Source organism: Electrophorus electricus, chromosome 20 (genome assembly GCF_013358815.1).
Source record: "Electrophorus electricus isolate fEleEle1 chromosome 20, fEleEle1.pri, whole genome shotgun sequence".
NCBI lineage: Eukaryota > Metazoa > Chordata > Actinopteri > Gymnotiformes > Gymnotidae > Electrophorus > Electrophorus electricus.
The window spans coordinates 10,294,639-10,320,541 of record NC_049554.1 but is presented as its reverse complement, the minus strand read 5'-3'; the positions used below and the strand labels follow the sequence as shown (position 1 = coordinate 10,320,541).

General features: G+C 41.1%; 1 protein-coding gene across 2 annotated transcripts in view; it reads right to left on the bottom strand.

Moving 5' to 3' along the window:
* The window catches only part of asic1b (acid-sensing (proton-gated) ion channel 1b), a 157,389-nt gene that overhangs the window by 31,705 nt on the left and 99,781 nt on the right, over positions 1–25,903 (bottom strand). Inside the window, exon 1 of one of the 2 annotated variants that reach the window (XM_035520619.1) lies at positions 14,081–14,743. The exons of the other annotated variant lie outside the window; for it this stretch is intronic. Coding sequence (XP_035376512.1) covers positions 14,081–14,743 — 663 coding nt within the window. Of the gene's footprint in view, positions 1–14,080; positions 14,744–25,903 lie in introns of those variants that run through there. 2 annotated transcript variants of the gene reach the window in all.

Sequence of the window (25,903 nt, the reverse complement as noted above, 5' to 3'; positions counted from 1 at the left end):
TTGTCTTTTCTGGGAGTAATGGAGGACACTGGGGACCTCTTTTATGAGTCTGACTCCAAGGCTTCATTTCAGCCGTGGCCGTCATTTGTACTTTGCCTTTCTATCTGCAGCTGTCTCTTGTTTATATGTCCTGCAACCTTCAGCACAGGGAGCTGGATATGACGTGTCTGCTCCTTAGTCTGGGGTCTACTCATCAGAGTGGGGGAAGCACAACAGTGTATGGGAGCTACTGTCTGCAGTAAAGAAGCCATTTAGAAGAATTTATTCCTTCCTTTTTGAAATATTGTCTGAAACACTGTATAACTATTTGTTGAGTTATTGGAAATTATTAATGTTATTAATGAATCTATTATCTCGTGTATAAACTTAGTATTGAGTCAAACATGTAGACAACTAACAACCTATACCAGTAACAGGCGAGGAATGTGACAGGAATTAAGGCTCAAGGATGCTTAAGTGACAAAACCCAAAATATTCAATGACAATGCATTGAGAAATGCTTTTGATAAGAGGTACTCTAATGTTCAAAACAGGATTCAATGAAGAAAGTGTTTGCAAGTGTTCTCCATTCCTGCATTTGGCTGTGAGGCTATGACTACCACAGTAGATGGGTAAACACTGAATTCACTTTGATAATTATCTAAAAATGTAAAACAGGCAAGTTAGAAAAAGATAAGCTTTCAGAAATGAGTCAGTCCACAATTCATGTGCACAAAGTTCAGTTTTTCTCATTTAAACTGCCAATGAAAAGCTTTGGCAGAAGGGCTATGGATTTTTCTGTGGAAAATAATTCTTCATGATCTACATACTGTTTTAGGCAAGTAGAATACAAAATAACTTTGGTGGAAAGGTCTACCATAACCTTTTATTCTACAGAGGACTTTTTCTAATAACAGAATGGAGTAATAGGTTGTGTTTTTCTTTGAGTTATGAAGTTGTGGTCCTCATACTTCACTGAAAAGAAAAACGTCAGTGTGGCATATCGAAGAAAATTCCTCTTGATCTATTAATGAATATGCAAGATGTGTCTCTCACAACCAAAATCTAGTCATTTAAGATAAATCTGGTAAGATTGTAATATATACAGTACCAGTCAAAGGTATGGACACACCTACAGTTTTTTTTGTTTTTTTTTTTACTATTTTCTACATTTTAAAAAACAGGTACGGTAACAAACAAGTATAATAACACATGATTATGCTGTGATAAACAAATATTGACTATCTTAGTGTAACGATGAGCATGTGCAGAAAGGAGCGAGATTTAATTGGGGCAAATCCAGAATCAGTGTCGTTAGAGCAGTTCAGGGTCAAAGAGCCAACACAGAGAGCATGGGGATACATGAGTAAACAACAAAAAACACATGAAGGCAAATAGGAAAACAGGCTATACTTAGGCTAGGGAAAGTACAAACCAAAAGCTACCATACGAATAAACATGCAAACATTCAATGAACTAAACACATACACAAATTATTCAAAGACCAGCAAAAACACAAGGGACAAGACATGGTTTAAATACACAAACTTAACAAGGGACAGGTGTGGAAAATCAAACGTGGGGCGGAGAAAACGAAACTAAGGCATGGAACCAGGGAGTGCAGAAAAACAGAAGACAGGGAAACCATGACAACAGGGACGCCAGGAGGTTGACCATTCGTGAGTGGATTTGAGATTCTTTAAAGTAACTGTCCTATACTATGATGAGAGTTTTGCATATTCTTCTTACCTTAACCAGCTTCATGAGGCAGTCACCTATGATACCGTTTCATTAGTCTTGAAGATCTTCTCATATATGCAGAGCACTTGTAGGGTGTGGAAAGAAAACTGTTCTGAAAGAAAACTGACGGTGCATCTAAAATTGTGTGTGTTTTGAAAATAAATTCATATATAGGCTAATATAGGAACACCTTTCCCAAATTATATTTGTCTTAGAAATAAATGTATACATAATCCAGTAGATGCCTTTCTTACCATTAAAAACATGCATTCAGTCAACTTTTGACTGCTACTGTATGTGTCAACAAATGTAATGTCAGAGCTGGACATGTGAGTAATAATCTCACTCTTACAGTTCACAGCAGCAGTAATCAACACTGAACTGTATTGGTGAGATAGAGACTGTTCACATTCGGGAAAAGGAAGAGTTGCGTGGGATGGGGAGGCACATATAGGGAGCATTTCTGTTTAGAAAAGGGATCAACAAGTGCACACACTGTGCTGTTCCAGTGACTCACAACCTAGCGTTGTTATAATGGTCTCAAAGTTATTCAGATCTCCAATTCTCTGTTGAGTGTTGGAGTATATCTAGTGTTGAATCCAATTTTACAGGTTCTCTGCTGCTCTCCTGTGGCAGACCCCCTCCTCTGAGCCCTCTTAAGGTTTTCTTTTAGGGAAATTTGTGTATCTTCCTAATAAATAGGAATGTAAAGAAAAAGGAAATTTATGCAGACCTAACATACTATATAGTGTTGCTGCTTGTCATCCTGTATATATGATGTGATCTATGTTATAATGAGGAATTCTTCCCCCATCGCTCACCATGTGCTAAGCAATAAAACCAAAAATTATAAAATTATTATTTTTACAACAATATTTACAAATTATTTTACAGAAATATAATATTGAAACAGAATAAAATAAGATAATGTCATGGTACGGCGCCTCCCCCCTCAATTCTGTGTGCGTGTGCGTGTCTGTGTGTGTTCGTATTGCCACACCTTCTTGTGTTGTGATCCTTGTTGTGTGTAATTGTCATGAGTGTATATAAGTCTCATTTCGCATCCTCAAAGTTGTCGGTGTTTGATCTAAGTAGTCTGTGTTAAGACGTCTGATTCCTGTGTGAAATAAAAATGTATGTTTGTGTTCGAAGTGCCTCGTCCCCGCATCCTGCTTAACCCTCGTCCGTCACAGATAAAAACAAAAACTACAATATAAAGGATAAAATACATGAGCAGAAACTGAAGTGCAACAGTGATGTACATTATTAATTGCAGGCTAATTAAAAGCTAATCGGAGCAGACAGTTTCTTACCCTCCACCAAAATTCCAACAGAGACAAAGGAGGAGACAGCCAGTGTCCGGATGGCCTGCATAGTGTCAAATGCTCTGCGAAGGAAATGGAGCAGGGTAGAGCAGGTGGAGCAGAGGGTGTATGGGGTGTATAGAGCATAGGTGAGATCTGGTAGAGAGCAGGAAGCCAGGGCTGTGACTGTCGTAAATGAGGGCCGGATGAAGGGTTGAGCTAGAGAGGGAAGGTCAGGGAAGGAGGAGGGGGGGGCAAGGGAGCAAGGTAGTGCGAGAGCGAGGGAGTGAGGGAATGAGGGAGACAGGATACTAATGAGACAAAGTGGGGAGCGAGTGAGCCGTCTGGGCCGAAGGGGCGAAACAGAACGACAGCATGAGAGGCAGGCAGCGCGAGAGATCGAGAGAGAGTGAGAGAGAGAAAGAGAGAGGAAAAATTAAATGGGCAATGGGTGGTGGACACCGAGGCAGGCGTAAGTAATTTGTCCAACGTGATACAATTTTAGACAGCTGGGGCAGCAAGTGTTCGGGCTGAGAACAGACGGCTTGGATGATGCTTTGCAGACAGACTGCTACTGAACATTTCTGGCCGCCCCACTCCTGCCCTGGGGCACATCAAAGACAGGACTTCCCATCTTCTGTCAGTGTTTAAATGATTCAGTGTAAATACTACACCTCTGCTGACTGAATAAGAGCGCGTATTTGGGCATGTGTTACAAATCAGACTGCCTGTGCATATGGGGATTTGAGTTCAGGTGTGTTCACATAAATGTGTTTTTGTGTGTGTGTGTGTGTGTGTGTGTATCTTTGAATTTGCCCATGTAACTGCCTCTGTGATAGCAGTCAAAATCTCTTTGCACCAAACCTTCATGTGCGGTTCCCAACTCTCTCTTGCATATTCCTTCTTGCTGTTCTTTCCCTATATTTCCTTACCGGAATCTCAAGGGCTCCAAATGGACATTTTCTGATACAGGTCAAGCAAAGAAAAGGTTGCCATTTCCACTTATGCCATTAAAAAAAATGGTGCCATCAAACCCCTGCCCCCAGGTGCCATATGCCTGCTCACAGTGGTTGCAAGTTTCAAGTGAATGCTATCAGGTGCTGCTCTCCTGAGAAGTCACATGAATTGCAGTTCACCCTTTTTGTCTTGATAAGCTGTTTCACAAAGATGCACACTTCACATCTAATGCTAATATAGTTCAACCCAAGGGAAAATGGCAAATTTTCTTGCTGTTTGTATGTGCAAGTTGTTCAGTAGAAAGCTAACAGTAATTTGTGACTCATTTTGGTGTAATTGGATTCAAGTTCACTACAGACCACTCTGTCCAAAGCTAAACTTCTTTGAGTGTACATAATATCAGTCTTGCGGAGATGGTATTTAAAAGTCACATAATTTAATACTATGTTCATAGTATATGTATATACTAGTATAGTATATAGTTAATGCCAATTTCTCAAAAATGCTCATTGCCAATATCTAGTTAGTTGGCACAACTTATCTCACTAACCAGTATCCTCTACAACTCTACACTGTTTAGCACCTTTGACTGAAGTGTTCCTTTCAAACACAGTTCAGGAGGAGTTAAGTTTAGAAGAGCCTGTCAGTCAAATTATCCAAATAGATATCCTGCTGGTGTAAATTACTCAGCTTCGCATGAAGTAGCTGTCAGCGCTTTCACTTAATTTTTAACTCATTCCTATCCAGTTTCCATTGTACATTTAAATTAGAATGCATTTGAGTTGCTTCGAAAGAACAGACCTATCAACAGTTTCCAGTGTGGTGGCCCTTCCTTGTCTCTATGTCAGCTCTCTGTTCAGTTTGAAGTGGTCCTTGAGAAAGACCGGATGAGTTTGAACTCCTGCTCCCCACTACAATGTTCTCAAAGCTGGTGACATTGTATTACCATTTGTAAATATGCATTTTGTCTGCACAAAAACAGATTGTGTAAAAATATTATTTTGAGAAAAGAAAACATAGTAGAAGAGACAAAATATACACCCTTTGCAGAAAGATACTGCACTTTGGGAGTTATTCTTTGAACATAATGAACGATGATGTGATCGACGTAACTTGCTTTATGGCATTAACATGATAAAGGGACTTTATTCTGCACATTCAGTCTCGCCTGGCTTTGAAGTTACTAGCAGTAGCGGATGGTGGCTGATTGTGAGCTAATTCAGTAATTACCCTAAGTCTCCCAGGATGGGAAAAAAGAGTAAATTCTTAGATCATTTTTAATGAGCTGAAATTATAAAAACTATAAAAATAATTGTTTAAACAAATGGGATTTTCAAAATTGTTTAGCATGCTGACCAATTATGGACAAGTCTGTGGGTCCATATGTATGCGTGCACGCATGTTTGTGCGTGCATGCATGGGTGTGAATGCATATGTGTGTGTGTGTGTGTGTGTGTGTGTGTGTGTGTGTGTGTGTGTGTGTGTGTGTGTGTGTGTGTGCATGTAGGTGCTTGCATAAGGTATATAGGGAACACTAGGGGATGTCAAATTGCTGTCCACTCACACTCATCTCAGGGCCTGTGACTTTCCTCAACAAGCTGATAAAGCTGATCATGATGAACTAAGTATCAAAACACAGTATTTTTGCTCTGTCAGTGGCTAGTAGTGTGAAGAAGAAACATTCTCACACTGGTTTCAGAAGGTAATGCTGCAAATCACTGTGTGGTAATAGTACTGAACATCATATTATTAATTTGTTTAGTTTACTTTCTACTGCTTCCCTCCTTCTCCAAATGAATCTGGGAATTTCGTCACACTGAGTTGAGTCCTGGCACTTCAAAAGAAAGGTTACAGAAAAATGTATACCCTTGACTTGTTCTGAGATGTTGAAAATGGAGCATCACTAATGTCGTAAATCTGATTTTCTACTTCTACTTCCAAACTTTGACTGTCTACCCTTCTTAGGCCAGGACATTGTGCTCCATATTTACAAAACAAGCCTTCTCTCCCTCCATCTCTCTCTCTCTGCTCTTTGTGTAATTGTCGATGTTCACACTCATTCTCTAGTGGGTTATTACGCCAGTCTTGCCATTGTTTACTGTATGAGTTTGTATGAGTTTTCTGTAAACGGTTGGTGAAGAAGAGGAGCAGGGGGAAGATGGATAACAGAGGGGGAAAGCAGCTGTCTTGCTCATGCCAGGAAGCTGTCAGACAGTCAGGGTTAATGAGGCAGACCTATATCTGTTTGCAGCCCCAGGGATACAGGGACCAGCATGCATGTGCATGTGTGTGTGTATGTGTGTATTATATGACCAGTTGCCTGACTCACATTGATGTTAAGGGATTAAAAGCGTTGCTGACATTATTCATGCTAACAGCTCAATAAGTACAACCAACTGGACTCTCTCAAGGGATAATATATTCCATCTAAGAGGTATAAATTATGCTCCTGTTATAAGAGGAAAGATACAAGGGTGAAGGGTGATGGGTAAGTCTTCTAAATAACATTTATGAAATGGGACGATATTAAGTTTAAGGTCATTCAAGGATAACATAGATTGCTTGAAAAAATGTTTAGACAGATGATTGTCTCTCTCCCTCTTGCTCTCTCTCTCACACACACAGATCAATTATGCTGTTTTAAATATAGGAGACAGACAAGTTGTCACTTTACAAAATATCTAAACCTTTAGAAGGTACTGACATAAACCTTTTACATTAAAATAATAAAATGCATGCCCTTTTATCTGAGTCATTCTATCTATCAAAGTCAAGGATACAAAACAATGAAGTAAACACACTTTTAGGTTTTTTTTCCAATCTAATCTTCTAAAAAAGAAGGCTCTCTTTGTTTATTCAATTAAAACTTTTTAAACACCACCAAATGATGTTGTTTTTGAAAAAATATATTTAGTCTGTGGATAATTGAAACCCTGGGTTGTTTCTAGACTTATATTAGCAAGGTGTCACCATGAGGCATGTTATTACATTAGGGGTACTTTTGCCAAATTTGTAAGTTATGCTTAATTACAAATGCAATATGGAAAGAGGAAGAGCCCTTTGGATATTATGCTCAGGCAGTGAGGCAAATGGAACTGCCTCAGTAAGGCAATATGAAGTATAGTAAAGGACCTGGGAGCTAACAACAGCAGGAAGTTCAGTGGAAATGAGCTTTAGGACAGTCAGCGCTACCAACAGCAAAGGCTATGGACAAAAAAATCCTTCCACACATTTTGGAAGAGCAGCTTCCAAATATAGGACAGGCATTTGCCAGAAAAACAAACTTGCTTAGTGACTTGTTTACTGGCTGGCAGAGATGTGATCTGATGAAGAGCATCTTTTGAGTGGCTCACAGGTTTCCCAGAGCTCCCACGTGCCAAAATTTTAAAAAGCAAAATGTGGGAGCTTTTTGGAAAAACCTGGAAGAGGTGGTTTGGAGAGAAATGCTGAAACCTGGGAAGGTGTGGAAAGTGACCTAGGCATGAATACTGCCCACATGACTGGGAAGGAGATCACATGACTGGGAAGGAGATCACAGGACTGGGAATGTGACCACAGGACTGGTAATGTGACTATAGGTCTGGGAAGGTGACCACAGGACCGGGAATGTGACTATAGGCATGGGAATATGACCATGTGACTGAGAAGGTGGCCACAGGACTGGAAATGTGACCAGAAGGCTGTTAATGTGACTGCAGGACTGGGAATGTGACTGCAGGGTTGGGAATATGACTGCAGGACTGAGAATGTAACTGCTGGGCTGAGAATGTGACTGCAGGACTGGGAATGTGACTGCAGGGCTGGGAATGTGACTCGGTGGCCAACGTGTCAGCTCTCTCACATCTGCAGGGAAAGGAGCATTGGCTGTTAGCCATTGAAGGAGTCTCAGCTACAAGAATCACAGTTCCGCCTTACTTTGAATTTCTGTAATCACATCCTTAATGATGGACCACCAGGAAGCAATGAGGCAGCAAATCATTGTTGGTGGATGAAAGAGATCTATGTCACAAATTTCCTGAGGCATTTTATATGCGATACAAAGTGCTCAAGGAAGAAATAGAACAAATCTTGCTGCTGCTTTTAGATAATTAGTACTCATGTTTGTCCAACTATGGTCTAAATTATGACAAAGAAAATCCAATGCTGTCTCCTGCCAGTCAATGCTTATAGCCCCGGTCAGTTTATGGGACCTTGAAAAAGTTCATCAGTACCGCCTGTGATACATTGATGCTGAACAACCCAGGAAAAATGACATACCAGCAATTATTGCCATCACGTATCCAAGAGGAGCACATCCAATGAAAGTAGGCTACGAGGAGGGTTCGAAAACACTAGAATTCAGTTCTTGAGCTGCAGTCAGAATATTCTCCATTGTAGGTTACTAACCATCCCAGAAACTGAATGTAGGAATGTGATTTCAGTTAGGAGTGAGGAAAAGCAACACTACAGAGCCAACTGCCACTGAAAGCACTACAGCAGGGAACAGCTGCCACTGAAAACAGCACTGCAGCAGTAGCTGCCAGAAACAGCAGCACTGTCTTGCCAGCCAACAGCAGCTCAGTGGCCTCCACTGAATGCAGTAGCATTAGAGCATTAGCTGCCAGTAAAGGCAACAGCATAGCACTAGCCAGTAGCAAGCTGGTGTCTGCCACTGAAAGCAGTTCCAGTGCCAGGAGTGCCTGTGCTTCAACTGTATTGGTAAAAAAGCAACAAAAAGCTGGTAGATTGACTGAGAGGGTGGCAAGTTAAAGGAAGAGAGGGCAAGTTGTTTCAAAGCACCAGAGAAAAAACAACCCACCCTTTAACCAAAGACAAAGAGGACTGTGAAAAACAGAAAGGTTATTTCTGATGAATCATCAGAGGTTGTGGGGGTTCTTTTGTTTGATATGCGTTCTGCAGCTACCATTGTGCTGCAAATAACAAGAATTAGCCCCATGAAGTCTATACATCAGGCCATCCTGTTTATCTCTGCCACAAGTGTGACTCAGGAGATTCTGACTTTTTTTTAACCTGACGTAGCTGACATTTTTAGTGTTTGTCCTCTGAGTACACTGAGAGGAAACAGCTAGTCGAATAATTTTACAGTAATGTTAGAACACATTGTTTCTTTAAAGGGGGATCAATTTGCATCACCAGATTTACCAGTCACAGACTGTATATTGTTTGCAGATGCAAGTATTGCATATACAATAAAATATATAGGCTATAAATTAGTATAACAGATTCCATAAGGTAGAAAGCCAACCCTATCATGGTGCGTGTGGTCACATGTCTTCTCCGGCCACAAATATATTTTGCAAAAGCTCTGAATAAAGACCATGGTCTAAATATCTTAACCTTTTCTAAAGCTTCATGGCTTGTGTGGCTTTATATTTTCTTTAATTGTTTTTTTAAATTACTTTTCCTCCTCTGTTCTACTTTAATCTATATTAATATGTTAATGTGAGCACATTTGATTTTTGGTCCTACTTGCATTTGCAGAATAACTAAAACTTTCAACCCAAATACGTATCTAAGTTAGTTAAATACGTAACCTATCTAAGTTAGCGGTAACATTACATGCAAAATGGTTAGCAGTTAAAACGGTAATAAACACTTTGTTACCTCAGAAGCATTATTGTTGTACTCCTATTAATCACATAATTTGGCAATAAGTTAGAACGGTGTATTACATGTAACAAGAATTGTTTTCACCATCTTTAGCTAGTGTTTTTTTTTGTTGGAGACTATTTAGATTAACTTTCTAGCTATCTTGCTTGTGATGTGGTTTGCTTGTGGCAATGTTAACGTTGTTTATCCGTTTACTCTCAAAGGTAACGCTGAGGTATCTTTTTTTCCAGGACTGCCTCTACCCTACACATACGCTGTGGATATCACTAGCTATGAATGCGAAGCCAAAGCTGAAGCTGTGTGTAAGGTTGTGTTACGCAGGATTAAAGTGGGAAACGACAGTTTAATAAAGTTGGGTTTGAAAAAAACATCTTACAGGCATCCTCTATTTTGTTTCTTTGTTCAAACAGTCTATTAAACTACGTAGTATTTGAACTGACGGGTGAACGGGCTTTAAAGCGCTGTTTCGATCTGATGACTTCACAGCTGGGCTTCAAAACTACTGGCATTCACTCCGGAGAACAGCGCGGAGATGTGAATCGAGCATGAAGCGAAGCTTATTCGTACATGGCTTAGTTTAAACACACTGTCCCACGTGCAACCTTTGAGCAAAGTAGCTCACTTTGAAATTGGTTTTAAAAATGCTGTGATTAGTTGCAGACTCCATGCCGAACGTTGTATCTTATTCTAGAAATGAAAACATTAAGAATCTATAAGTGATTAATTATTGAGTCAGTTAGTCACTGATAAGTGCTCCTTGGCGCGTCGTTTAGGTGAGAAAGCTTGTCCATACATCTTAATAATTGGGTAGATATGATGGGACTTTAACATTACAAGCTGTTAAGCCATTGAAACACTTCAAAAATTGGTGTCATGTTAGAGAAAGCGATATATTTGGTGTGTGAACGGTTAATTAATTAAAACGGTGATATGGATTAGCCTCAGCGCGCTCAACAGCTGGTTATAGCTGTGATTAGCACTCGCAAACATCGAGCATGTTCTGAATTTCATCCTCGAGGACATAATAACAACCATGTGAAATGTTCACCGTCTTAGCGATAATTGTACACATTTATCATTAAAACACAAAGGATAAAGCTTGACCCTGGCAGGTGTGAAGTTAGCTACTGAATCATGTGACTAGGTGCTGTCTCATGACAAGACGACTGCAGCCTTGGGAAGTGCGGGAAGTCATTATTGTGATAAATGCAATATAAAGGTTTTACATTATAATTATCTATTCCAGTGTAGTTTATCTGTCTTGGACCAGTCGTGAAATGCTATGGCTCATTTATAATGTGCCACTGATACCATTTTACAACTCTGAAAGAGGAAATTAATCTCAGCACCTCTGACAGCGTGTGTCTTGCTGAATTCGAAAGTTCGAAAGTTTCCCAGGCTTTGCCAAAATGTTTCTTTACAAGGCTTGTGTCACTTCCTCCCTTACTTAGACTTATCACAGTTCTGGTGTAAGCTGCTTTCACATACAAAGTACTTACATACAAATTAATAATCAAAAGTCTGTCATAGTCTTCCTGTGACTGAGTGCTTGCGCATGACTGCAATAATGCTTCCTCCTCAAAACAAAAGTCATATATGCCTATATACACAATACAGCCAGTATTACAGTAACTTTAGTAGCCTACAATATGGCACCATCTAGTGCTCAAAAAACAGCTTTACTTATTTATTTACTTATTTATTTGGGTTGTGAATAATTCCATTAAATGACAGTGTATAATTGTCAGACTGACTAGCTGCAAATTTGTTACTAATAAGTCCCCATAAAATGACACTGTTAATAAAACTGAAGGATTTGGGGTGTAAAACAAGATGTTAAGCAAGCAAGCAAACAAACAAACATCACATGGTATTGCCACAATAAGGCTGACTTTTGCTACTTAGTATTTTTTTTTATGAATGAAAAGCACTCTAGTCAAAGGAGATATTTTGTTTACAACTCAGTGGTCAACACAAAGTCAAGGTAACACAAACCCATTCGCAACCAAATGCCTTGCAGAACTTAGCAAAGCAGGTCTCTGTACTTCATTCACAGACAGTCACAGGACTCACATTCAGCCTACCCCCATCTTAAAGAAACGGTCCATCACTCAAGACCTAATTCCCTCTATCGTGAAGCTGACCACACAGAAACCGGGACGGAAACAAACTGCTTCCTGCCTATTGACCGCAATCCCAAGGTCCCTCTCAAGGCAAAAGCTTTTGTTCGTTTAGTTGCAGTGCGAGTGTGCTGAGGGCTTTGTGTGCAGTAGGAACACAGATGCTGCAGAGGGAAAGAGCAGAGTTCAGTATAGTGACCTCTGCACAGCCAACAGGGAAGACAGTGCACAAGGACATCTGCTGTGGAGCATTGTTAATAATTGATGGCTTGCTGTTGTCAGCTCCCATGGGAATCGTCTGATTCTCATCAATCGAGCTTAGCCTGCTCATAGTGTGCAGGACAATACGCAGGAGTGCACCTAAATGGATGCTCAGTCATGTAGGGGAAAAAAAGCAAACCATGCATGAATGTGTCATCATGCAGCTCACACTATAGAACCGGCCACTGGAATGCATCTAGTGCATTCAATTATTTTTATGCATTCAGTTTTTGGAATATATTTATAAGAATTAATCATTTTTGTATTAATTTTAGTTTTTAGAATATATTTATTGAATATATTTATGGAATGGACATTTATCGAATTTATTATTAGTATTTATGGACCAAGCATATACTATGTCTTCCTTTTATTATATTACTACTAAAGTCAATCTAAGGAGCTTGTCAAGTTTGACTCACATAGACCTGGACTAGATCTGGGGAAATTAAACTGAAGCCTATTGAACATGGCTTGTGTAGGAGGGCCTTCCACTGTCCGGCCGACATCAGATGCCTTTTCGTTTTGGCCGCTGTAAACATCACCAGGCCAAAATGAAGGCCTAGAGAACTGGCTCTTATGGGATGCTGAGCAGGAAGAGAAGTGAGTGCAAAGACAATGAAAAAGGATCTGTGTCTAATGGAGGACTCTACGGAAGTGCGGGATGCTCAATCCTTCTCCAATTCTGCCCCAGGATGGAAATTGGAGCCGTCCGGCTGCTTGGCGTGGTCTAGTCTTTGATCGATCTGAACCAGAGTTTTGTTAAATATGTGCGCTGGCAATCAATGGCTACTTGCTTGGCCACCAGGCAAAATGCACTAACATCTGAACAATTAGCTAATGAGAGCTGTAGTCAACCATGCGCTGTTGTATGTGTTTCGCTTCTGATGCCAGTAACATGATTAGCAGAGGCAAACACGTCATTGACTGAATATGTAAGAAGATAGAGGAGCAAGGTGATATATACTGGGGCATTTTAGCAGCCCACTACACTGGAATAGTTAGATTATAGATTCTGGGCAGGATATCAAGAACAAGAGCTCTCTGTGTGTGTGTGTGTGTTTATCCATCATCTAAATGACCTTTTAAGCAAGTGCATAACACATCTCCAAGGACGTAAAGCCATTATTAACATACAACTTTTTTTTTTAAACAGTCCACAAAAACACTTACATACCACATGGCAGCACTGTCTATAAAAGCCCTGAAATGCAATAAACACAAATGCTTTCATGCCCTTTACCACACTGCAAAGTGCTTAATAATGCAATAAAGGCTTAAAGAACACAGGAAACAAACTGGAAACCTTCAAGCCACAACAGAAGATATTAATTCCACAGCTAAAGCATGATCTCCATTTGACAGGATGCTGAGTTACAGTTGTTTTCTCAGATGGGTGACCTTCATATGCACACAATGGAAACATTCTGCATTTGCAAAAGAGTGAAATGCCCTCCTGAAACCTGACCAGTTTTCCTGTGTGAATAGCTGATGTTATTATTAAATTGGAGCAGCATTAGTAACACATGGATGGAGAAACGACTTGCAAATTCAAACTTGTGATGTTTTTTTAAATAGTAAGTAATGTTCCAAAATTCACAGTCACTGACAAATTCACAGTCTCCTAAATATATTTTGGAATAATACTTGTGCACTAACTCTTATCGAGAAAAATATACAGGGTCTGCACACTACAGATCTGATATGTTGTTTAATTGCAAATGGTTATGTGCCTGATCCTTGTATAAACAGAAATGATTATTGTAGCAGCTAGTTATTTGTAGAAGTTTTAAAAGTAACTTTGCAATTACGAGAGCTACACAATACTACATGGAGACTGATTACCAGTGAAGTGGCACACCATATGATTATCAATCACAGCCAACCCAAGACTAATTACAGGGACCTGCCTTTGCTCCATGAAAAACACTGCACAGAAAATTAATGGCTATTTGGTTCCTATTAGCTGAACTGAGTTTCGGTATTCATTTTCTCTGGCTCTTAAAGGAAAACCCAGCCTATCAATCTCCTAGCAAATAAAGTCACCTGTCTGGAAGATAACATGCTGAAAACTAAGGCAGTGGACCATTCGCTGATCTTGAATCCTACCTCGATCCAGTTCTGGGGGCCACATTTCTTGCCAGCGAATGCACACTCCAGCAGCATGTCCTCGATGCGGTGCCGTGTGCGGTTGTAGAACTCAGCCAGGTTGAAGCGGATGCTCTGGCGGTCAGGCTCGGGGGCCAGCTGGAACCCGGGGGCCATATTGTCCTCATAGCCCAGGAGTGGCCCCATGAAAACAAGGTCACTGTAGCTGATCTGTGAGCGTCGGAAGCCGTTGTAATTGCAAATGGTGATAGCCGGGAAGGTGAAGTTCAAGGTACTGCGCTCGTCCAGCATAGTGATGTGGTCGTATGTCAGGTAGTAAGCGACGCGATCACCCACCTGAGACAGGAACACAGACAAGGCAAACAGGAAGCATACTGCCCAGATGCCCTGTCGCTTGCCGAATTTCTGGTTCTCTACAAAGACGTGGTTGGGGCCGTGGAGGCTGCAGCCGCTGAAGAAGTTAGCCAGGTCAAGGTTGGGCTCCGGTTCCTCCTCTGTCTCATCATAGACCTCCAGCCCATCGCATTCGTCTTTGAAGTGACTCTGCGTGAGGTCATCCAAGCTCACCACCTGCTTGAAGTTTTCGTTCACGCTACCCTGATAAGAGCCGACAGGATTGTCCTCGTCTGTAGCAAGGGAAAGGGTGCAAGTGATTCGGACCATGGCTGAAGCTGGCCAGATCGTCTGGCGGGATGAAGTTCAAGACAGATCGGCCCCAGCTGGAGAATCCTAGCTTGCAATCGAGATGGGTGGGGCACAGAAGAGTTCAAATGTGTTCTCGAGGCAAAACACGGGGCTGCATGCAACTGAATCACAGCATTCAGTTGAACATTATATGAGCATGCCAGAGTTCATCGCATGATGGTTAAGCTCAAGATTTGATCTTACATATCAAAATTCGATGATCCATTCATTCAATGAGCCTTGAAAACCCAAATCTACAACAGGTGAGAAACAAAAAAACTTATCATAAAAATAAACAGCTTGGTTCGGTCCTGGCCTAGGAGACCATCCTCCAGACAAAGATCCAAAGATTCCTTATGTGAATTGTTACAAATCCATCTCATAACACATAAGCCAGAAGGTCACGCTATCAGCGCATCAAAGAGAGCGAAAGATGCCATCACACGGACCTTGTCCACTTCCCGCAGGACACGAGGCTGGGTGGTAAACAAGTCCTCCTGGCCCTGGGATCGGGAGCCCAGAATACGTCACTCTTCCTCTAACTGATGGTCTGAGGAGGTCACAATGCCTCTTACCCATCCACGCCCACAGTTGGTGGGGGAAGAGATCCAAGATCCTGCTACGTTATACTCCCACAGCACCCTGCCACAGCTTCAACCAGAGCATGATGTCAGCACCTGATCATCTTTCTACCCTTCCCAAGAGGACACACTGCATTTTAAAAGTGTCAAAGGCTGATAACCTTTTTTGTTTTTTATGACATTCAATCAAAAAACAAACAAACAAACAAACAAAATAATGTGGTAATATTGACAACCCACATAGCAAAAATTAGATTATTGTTCAACAAAGAGGCTAAGTTATTGTTTCACAAATAGCTACAAACAAAATAAACAATACTAAAGAATTGTAACAGCTTTGAGAAATGTTAATATGGAAAGTTGGCTATATGGTGGCTGGCTCTGTGAAAATGTATTAGAACCCAGTGCTGATCCTTACACCTTTCATTTCTCCACCATGTATTTCATATAGCAATGGCACAAATTTTTAAATGTGCACCTACACATGGTTGAACCATAAAGCAATGTTTGGGATTAAAACAGGTGTGAGATCCTGATTAGACATTTAGCAACCAACATTTGGTTACTATATTTAGTCCTGTGGGTCCTCGCTGGGTCTGTGCTGTTTACAGAACTTACTTCTAAGCCTTTTTCACATATTCTTATCAAGGGAAAAATGTTTCACTGACACTTCATCCCAGCAAAGCTCCCTACAAAACCCATGGTAAACAAACTGTCAAGTGCTATCTACATACTGCCATCTGTGGGAGGACAAAATACAGTTTTCTCTCAACATTTTCATTTAATATGCTAACATCTTATCCTATTTATGATCTGCCATTTAATGTTTGGCTCTTTGCTCTGAGTTATTTTAACATGTTCCACAATTTAGAAGCAAAATTAGTCTGAAACCTTTTAGTTCTGGATAATCTCCCTCAAACCCACATTCCCTTGATCATATTGGCTGTCAGAGACTGAGAGCTCTTCCTTTCAGCATCCAGAGGAAAACAGATCTAACTATTGATTTTGGCTCAATCAGATAGGCAGCGGCTTATTTTCAGAAGACCAAGCAGTGAGAGGAAGGAAACTGTGGCGTCTCTCAAAGCAAATGCTCCATTAGCAATTCTGCAAAGCACTATGGGCAAAAAGTGACAGGCACAGCTGCGTCTCTGGTCGTCCTCTATTACCAACTCAGCAACAGAGCCCATTTTCAGCATTCTTTCAGCTGGCTGCTGGCCTGCTGACTTGATGCAGCACTCTGACTAGAAGATGACAGTCCCAATGCGGCTCAGAAACTTCTCAGGCACTGCAAGCCCTGACAAGGCAGAGACATAGCAGGTTCCCGCCAAAATAAAACAAAACAAAACAATGAACTGGGCTAAAACCAGCAGCCTCAGAAATGTACAAAGTTTCAGTAAACATAAATCACCTCTTACCTTCTGATTAGGCCACATGATCCTGTTGTCCTAGGTAAACTATTTAAGATTATCATGTGGCTCGGCAGATGCCACAGTCCTTTCGTGTTGCAAATGCCAATAAGAGAGTGCACTAATGTTGCGTTTGCAAGTCTCACTGGCAATTCTTTGTCATCCTAGGTTTGCAAATGCGAAAAAAAAGGTGATAATGGTGTTCTGTCATGTTATGGCCTGGCCTTTGATGTACTATATAGATTCTTTAATAAACTGGGCATTTTCACAGTCATAGGCATTGTATGGTATGTCTAAAAAAGACTCCAAAGACTGCCTTTTTCATGCCCAAGTAATCTCTGTCAAACACAAAAGTTGTTTACAGGGTTCACTGATCTAAGATAAACAATCAGTGCAACTACAATGATTTTGAATGAAATATTCCTTTGGGCTCCAATACAATAAGTTAAAATAACACTTTTTAATCTGATTATATGAAATAAAAGAAAAAATACCTCAATGTTACAATGACTGCTCAATGCCAGTTCCAGTCAAATCAAATAATGCACAGTTGATAAGGGCTAGAACATGTGGAGGGCAACAATTCAGTGACACAAGGCCAGTCTATGCCCTTTCAATACTTTAATTATTTTTGTGTCACATTAAGCACTTTCAAGGGTTTTCAGTGCCCTTGAGATACAAGTAGAAACCAAGAGAAGAAACCCAAGCTCTGTGAACAGAACTAGGCTTGAAGGACACAGTGCACACTGCAGCCTTCAGAAATACATAATGTACATGCACAACATTAAAGGAAGCCAGGATGTTATTTCTAAGACATAAAGGCAAGCTTCTGCCACTCGTCAGCAGATGGCGCCAGAATTACTTTTTGGACGATTGCGCTTAAAACGTTCCTGCCACAAATAGTATACACAGCACACCGAGAAGCATAATAGCCTGAGGTAAAGTCACTAAAAGCCAGCTCCACATATGTTCACATTTCTGAGCCTGATCCACCCCATGATCGTAACTCTTGGTCAGTGTTTTGATATTCCACATTCTGAAAAACTTTAGTGGTGTGTTCAGATGTATGTCAGTGATCAAATAGAAAAAAAAAGGTTAGAATGTGATTGCTTGCATATTTCTCTGCACATGGCCTTTGCTGGTGACTGCACATGAGCACCGAACTGGGAGAAAGTGATAAGAAATGGCGCAACATCTAACATTTTAAAACAATCGGACACTGGGATTATTCAGATTTATCTACAATGTAGGCTATGTAATATTACCTAGTTGATAAATAATCAGTGTTAACACTGATAACACTGATTATTTATTAATTGTTAACATAAACTTTTCACATTGCTGCTCAAAAACACGAAAATATGAACATATAAATGTGCCAGCCAGAATGCTGTTGTATGGGAAGTAATAGTTTCAATTATTAAGTACATTTTATGTTGTAGTGAATATAGCCTACAGGTCCCCCAGGACTACTGTCTCATTTGGAGCTCCTGCAAAATCTCATTTCATTGGTAGTTAACTGAACAGTATAACTGATTGGTCGATCTGTTGTCACACCTGACTCCTAGATAACAGAATGGTGGAAAGTCTTAGTACCTGCACCCGAGGGCTGTGATGTTTTTATCTGTAACATAAATTAATTGATTTTAAAATCCAAAAGCTTATTTTGTATTCAAGGTCCAGAGCTGTATGTCCACATTAAGAAGGGCTTTGCTATTGTTTAGATTGGCCACTGGGGGGCAGTATGTGTTTTCCAGTGATACTGGGACATAGTCTAAGGGTTGGTGTTTTTGTTGAAGTGAGAGATGGTCAGGAGCCTCCACTTTTTTCAATCAAGTTCGTCTCTGCAGCTTAGCCGACAATTATGATAGACCTGTTGTTACCATGGATACCCACCAGCCACAGGAAGATGCGGGATAGGGTAGTCTACACACACACACACACACACACACACACACACACACACACACACACACACACACACACACAACACCAATAAAAAAGAAAGAAATTACACTATGATTATGACCTACTATGAGAGTGGGTGAATAAACCCGGTCTTGGATGACACACCAAAACATCACAGGCGTATCAAACACTAAAAACAGCAGATTAAAACAAACAACACCAGGAGCCAGGCGCTAGCTGGAGGCAGTTGGAAAAGACGCCTATTGATATTCCCCAGTTCTGAGACGTCAAACGTGAAAATGAAAGCTGTTAGCAGGCAATAAAAACAAAGGCGACCGAAACAAGTCAGACACCAGGGTGACAGGAGGTGATATCATTACACAGCACGATGCTGCGTCAGCTGAGTACTGCAAGGAGGCCCTTTAAATAAGCTGTTTGGGCTGAGTGACACGTTCCTAATCTTGATCAGTATGCGCCAAAGAGAGTCAGTTCCCCTACTGTCAAAGGATGAAGAACATCTAACGGGGATGAAGAGAGAGGAGGGAGGATGGGAGAGAGAGAAAGAGAGAGAGAGAGTGAACGAGAGAGAGAAAAGCTGATTATGATTCTTAATGCCATAGTCTACTTTCATGCAGAATGAAATTCTGACTCTTCGTAGAGCAAATTCAAGTTATGCTTATATACTGTGAAGTCATATTATTCAAATGTAATGTTCCTTGAATTAGATCCCTGAATAGCCTACAAATAAAGCTTACATAGGCATTATAATTTCATTTATCCTTACACAGAACAGCACTGATGCAAGTCACATCATTCAATATCTGTAGCTTATGTCTTATTTCTGAAATTTAAATGTTAGGCATCATTGCCAGGGAAAGAAAAATAATTTCATTCCATATCAATGAACTGCCAATTCTACCGTACGCCAGCATTTATTGTTAAAACAAGCCACCAGTCCAAGCTCACCACACAGCTTACTGCACAAACTAAGCTGGCTCTGAGAATGTACGGCTTACTGCACAAACTAAGCTGGCTCAGGGAACACATGGCTTACTGCACAAACTAAGCTGGCTCAGGGAACACATAACTTACTACACAAACTAAGCTGGCTAAGACAACATAAGGCCTTCAGTGCTATTTAGTCCTTGAGGAAGGATGGCGTTGCTGGCATCTTATGAGAAGTGCCAAGTTCCTTTGTGTTCTGCTTCATTTGGGTCTCACACCAAGCCTGTAGCAGCTAGCCCTGCCCACACAAGCATGGTTATGTCCGATATAAGGCTGAACATCACAGTTCCTATGTCTTTTAAAGAAACATGTTAGAGAAGACATATAGTGTTAGTCAAAGTCCCTGTCTGACTGTCTTCAGAGTAGAACACATGGCTACAGAGTCTTGCGCCATGATGACACACAATAATGCTATTATACTTGTAATAAAATATGTATCCTTAAAAGTGCATCTTAAAAGTGTAACACTTAAACTCAATTTCTACGTTCAACAGAGTTATAGCCTGTGTAACTCAGTACGAAAGAGAGAGCTTTGTGCTTTCTTATTGATTGTAGATAGCCTAACTCATAATCCGATGAGAAGGTTGTAGCGAAGCCTAATTTAAGAATCAGAACACGGGGGACTGTGAGGAGATATGAGATGAGATTGTCTGAATGGGATATGAGAGCGGTGGAGGCTATTAGCACTGGAGAAACATCCACTGGCGTGCCGCCACATACCAGCTGCATCACGGGGACAGTTAGAAGAATGCTACAAACAGGCCTGGCTGAAATAGACAAGTTTTCATATCAGAGACAGAATTGGATTAAAAATACACACACACACATACACACACACACACACACACACACACACACACGCACCCTGTATAAAATGTTTGTTACTTGTTGACATTCTCCCCAGGTCCCCTGGTCTCCTCTACCCACCCAACAAACACACACACACACAAACAATCACTACATCATGAAGTTAAAATAATTCTGAATGATTTCCAATAGGGCAATAGAAAGGGCAAAGCGAGGCGAGGTGAGTCAAGTCAAGGCAGAGCAGCAGAGTACGTGTGTTCAGCACAGACCAGCTGGTCGAGCGCTCCACGGACATCTCTTCATCCGGTTCTGCAAGGCTCTTTCCCCACGCCGGTCCTGAGCCGGCCAGAAGGGGTTGGGGTGGGGGGGAGGTGCGTCAAATGGAACTGCCGCGGGGCAGAGAGTGCTAACAAGCTTTACGGCTGACAGCTGGAGCCGTGACGGAGCTGCATAAGGCTGTTACCATGCGGCCCAAAGATGGGAGCAAGGTGGAGCCTTGGCGTCGCTTTCTTATCGTCTTAACAATAAAATCCTGTCACTTCATTAAAGGCCTGACATGGCTAAGGTGTGGAGGTGTGGGGTGAAGAAAGAAAGGGATCCACTTCACTTTTACGATGAGACTTAGAAAAACTACAGGAGCCTTCTAGGTAAAAAGGCCATTTAATAGTAAGGTATAACAGCAAATACGCCTTCTTGGGCCTGGGCTACAATTGTTGCTTTGGATAAAAGTGTCAGCTAAATGCCATAAATATGTACACAGGGAGGGAAAGAGATGAAGTTTTTTTGAGTTCTACATCATTAATCACAGTACACTGCTGTTTCTCCTTGGAATCTATGCAAATGTATGTATCTATGTATGCATAAAATTATATATATATATATATATATATATATATATATATATATATATATATATATATATATATATATATATATATATACACACACATATACATACATACAGACACACACACACACACACACACACATACATAAAAGTTTCCACCATGGCCTACTCTTACCTCCAGGTCATGTTAATTAATATTTGTGATCATTTCATGGCTAATAAGCTACTTCCAAGAAGCAGAGGTTTACTTAACAACCCCAATGTGATAAGCAGTGCAATAACCCAAGCTTTTGCTGCCTCCGGGCCAGAAACATGTCAAAAATATTCTCACCCCAAACCACTCTCTGATATGACTAACCAAACAGCGTGACATGTACAATATGTACAGCTGGAATGAGAGGCACACTGCTGTTCATGAATCAGGAACCAGCATGACCACCACATGCACACACACACACACACACACCTTCCCCTTACCGTTTCATGGCCAGGCACAGCAGGTGCTGCCAAAAATACAATTATCACTCAATGCAGTTCTATTATGGCTGCCAGTCACTGCGCCTGACCCCCCCAACAGGCTGAGGTGTGGCCACCCACGACTCTTTAGCAAGCGCCTCTTAATGGAGTGACTTAGCCGAAAAGCTCTCCGAGTGATTCATTCGCCGCTGCTCTCTCTACTGACAGTGTTTATGGAAGCCACGGCAGAGAATACGGCCACATCTAACTGAGGAACCAGCAATGGTGGATCTCAGCTGAGGTGGCGATGTGCTGCTGAAATTAAAACAATGCTACTAAGCATACATTTCAGACTACATTTAACCATACACAGTGAGTCATCAGTCACCATTCATACCTCTCTTTGTTGTAAGCATTGCTTGTAATATGTGTTAATATGTTGGAAGCATGTCAGAATGGAAGTCAAATGCGATTGAAAACACTCGAAGGACTACTCAATATGGACAAAATTACTATATTTCAGTCATATTGTGATTATGCTGCCTCCTACTGCAATGTACTAAAATATGTTTTGTGATGTACTAAAGCAGGCTAGTTCAATTTTAATTTAAACCACTGTGCAGTAATTTGGCCAAAATTATTTACATTTGTTGCATGTGAATGCAGTGAATTGTCAACACAGGACACTCATTTAGAATGTCTGAGATGCGCACAGAACAGACTAACATTTGTGATTTTTTATAGTGCTCATATTGCACCGTTTTTATACAAATATTACAAAAGGGCCAATATTGTGATAGTGATTAATATATTAATATTATATATTAAAATTAATATATTGAGCAGGCCTTTTACCAATTTACCTTTTTAAGAATAGTAACATGAACTCTAGTTGAGCTGGTGTTTTTTTCTCAAGACTATGACAGTCAGCAAAGTGCCATAGAACCTTGTGGCATCTTGGAAGCGGTGCCTCATCAGTGAAGGTTAACAAACACACACAAACACAGACACACACTGACATATAAACACACCACAAAGACATACAAACATACACACAAACACACACACACACATACTGACATATGTAAACACCACACACAGGCATACACACATACATACATACAAACACAGACTCACACAGAAGTATAGACACACACACACACACACACACACACATACAGGCGAGAAGCTGTAGTGTGTATCTACATTCATCATGTGGTCAGGCAAGCAGCCACAGATGGCTGCTGAAGTCTCATTCTCTGTCACGTCCAATCAGAATGGCCAAGGACTGAAGCGAAACACCTGCTCTGCTGTTTAAGAATGCAGCGGCGGTCTGTTCCTGCCTCCTGTCCAGGGCCCCATGGGACAGCCAGCAAGGCCCAGCACCCATTTATGTGTCATGTCAAATAATATGACATGCTCTCCAGGGGGAAGTCAGTAACTATACTGTTCCTGGGGGTGGGAGAGTTACTCATGCAGGATGTTTCTGGAGGGAGCCAATTCACCCACGATTTCTCATGGATTAAATTAATTAGGACTTGTTTGCTAACATGTGCATTTTGTGACGGGTGAAGGATCAACCTGGGAGCAGAAGTGCTCCCAAGCTGAGCGGTTTTCATCTGTGTGTGTCCTGTTGCACCCGTGACTCTTCTGGAACTTTGAAAAGGATCGGCCACTCAAGAGTACATCACCCGATACAAGCCACACTCTCACGTGTGTGTGCGACCCGCAACCCTAGGAGTGGCAGGAAAGCATAGCTGATCTGTTTATGCTGTGTTTAGGAAACTAAGGATGTTACTTTCACTGGAAAATAACAAATCTGTGATATAACTATAATAGTAGAATGGGTGACATGCAGGCTTTTCCACATTACAGTACTTATTACAAGCATACACATGGGACACAGCACATTTCCTTACACTATATGTTCCATATATTAGGAAATGGTAATATCTCACCTCTCCTGACTCCTCTAAATGTTTGATCTGTACATAACCTGACTACTAATAACTACATGCAGTTTACAGACCTGGATTTATTTACACCAGTCTGTTTGGACCCAAGACCACTTCACATGATTTTACGACCAAACAAACCTAATCTCTCTCCTTCAGTCCTGCCTGTCAGTTACAGTGAAGCATGGCATCGTTAGAAATCACTTAACCCTCACGATGTTTTTACGACAACTAATCAAGACCCGCCAGTGGACACGCCCCCCCTCCTCCCCGCAATCCAGCCCAGTTCTGCCCCCGTCAACCCCCGAACCAACCACCCATTCCACCACCGCCGGATCAATTCTCATCAAAACGTCCCCTCAGCGCCGCAGTTTCATTTACACCTTAGCAAACTCAGACAGAAGCTAATGATCTGGTCTCAGCAACACACCTTGTAAATATGGTCATTAGGGGAGCTCAGGAGCTGTACATGGCACTGCGTGTGTAATGGGACTACCACATTACAGAGCCCTGCTGGGGAAATAAATGTACAAAAATAATATAAATGAATAAATAAATAAAGGGGCTGGAGCCTTTTGGAGTGCTGATTAAAATAAAAAGTTATGAGAAAGGGAATAATGGAGAAAAGCCTGAAATGTTTGGACGCAAATACAAACATGAAGCAATGTTCTCTGGGAGTGAACAGACAGGGTCCATTAGCAGCAATACTGTGGTATATGGGGTGGGTGTGTGTGTGTGTGTGTGGGTGTGTGTGTGTGTACACACACACACATCCTCTGAAAATTACAGATAGCAGGGTCTAATTTCCTTGATCAATACAATACCCTGCTCCCTGACTCCTTCCCCACCTTCTACATTGTATTATACACTCACACATGAGATTCGTAATTACACTTATCAACATCCACTTAGTCCTAACAGTCGATTCTATTGTTACTGTAGATGCACTTTATCAATCACGCCTCGGTCTAATGACATAATTGCCACTGCTATTGTCATTGACAAGAACATACCACTGTGGCTGTTTCAGAAAACATGTCATTTTTTCTATATGCTATTTAATTACTAGAGTGACTGATCTACAGAAGGAAAAATTATTCCCCAGTATACAGAGTGATTATGAACAGAGTTTAAGCGTAAAAGTAAACAAGTTAACGAAATTAGCCGAAACAAAACTGAGAAAAAAGTACGGACGGTAAGTGCAAAACAAACGCACGTGCCAACAAATTGATAGTCCAGAATAGGTGTCAAAGGTGAGCAAAAAATCCAGTTAATATTTAAAAATATAAGTAAAGGGACTTTGGTTGTATTGGATTAATCAATAAAATGGACCAACAATTTTTTTTCCTAACGTAAAATATCAGAATAATCAATCTGTGACCTAAATAGCGTGAACCATGAACCAGCTGCTGCATATAGGCTAAACGAAATCCAGAGACTTTCTGAGGATCACGTCTCAGCGTCCAACTGAATGTTAATGGAGTCCTGGTAATGTCTTTCCGCACTGCTTGTGAAGGGGAAGCCATCGACGAGAGGTCTATAACGAATGGCGAGTGCAATAGCATTAAAAAGACATGACGACCCTTGGGGAAGGGTGGCAAAAATTAATAAATCGCAGTTTCCTATCGACCCCCTCGTTGCCAACGTAGAGGACCCGCCACCGACCGGGGCCAGCGCGCCAGATCTTTACACGGAAGGGGAAATAGCCCGCACGAGCGCCGCTAAACGATTTAGCAGGGCTGAAAGGTAATTTGGCATTAAGGGTGGTATTAAGTGTAGAAGACAGAGGGAAGGAATTATCGCTGCTGATGGGTGTCGCTGCAGGGGTCTTATAAAGGAAAGGTGTCTGGGTTTGGAGGGAGGCAAAGAATGTTACATCATATCCTCCTGAAATTCTTATCGGCTACTATGAATCTCTGAAACGTGATACTACTAAGAAATGCCAACTCAAAATTGATTTTTACGTTATCAATTTGTTGTGTTGTGCTATTAGCCTATAAATATAAATATTATTATGAATAGAACATTAATGAGTCTGCTAATGAGAACCCAGTAGCTACATTTTAATTCATTCTCTACATCACCAAAAGCATCAACCCTCCGGTTTCCCCACAGTCGCAATAAAAGACAACCCGACAAACGAAGCATTTCGCTGCGACCAAACAAGCGCCAGC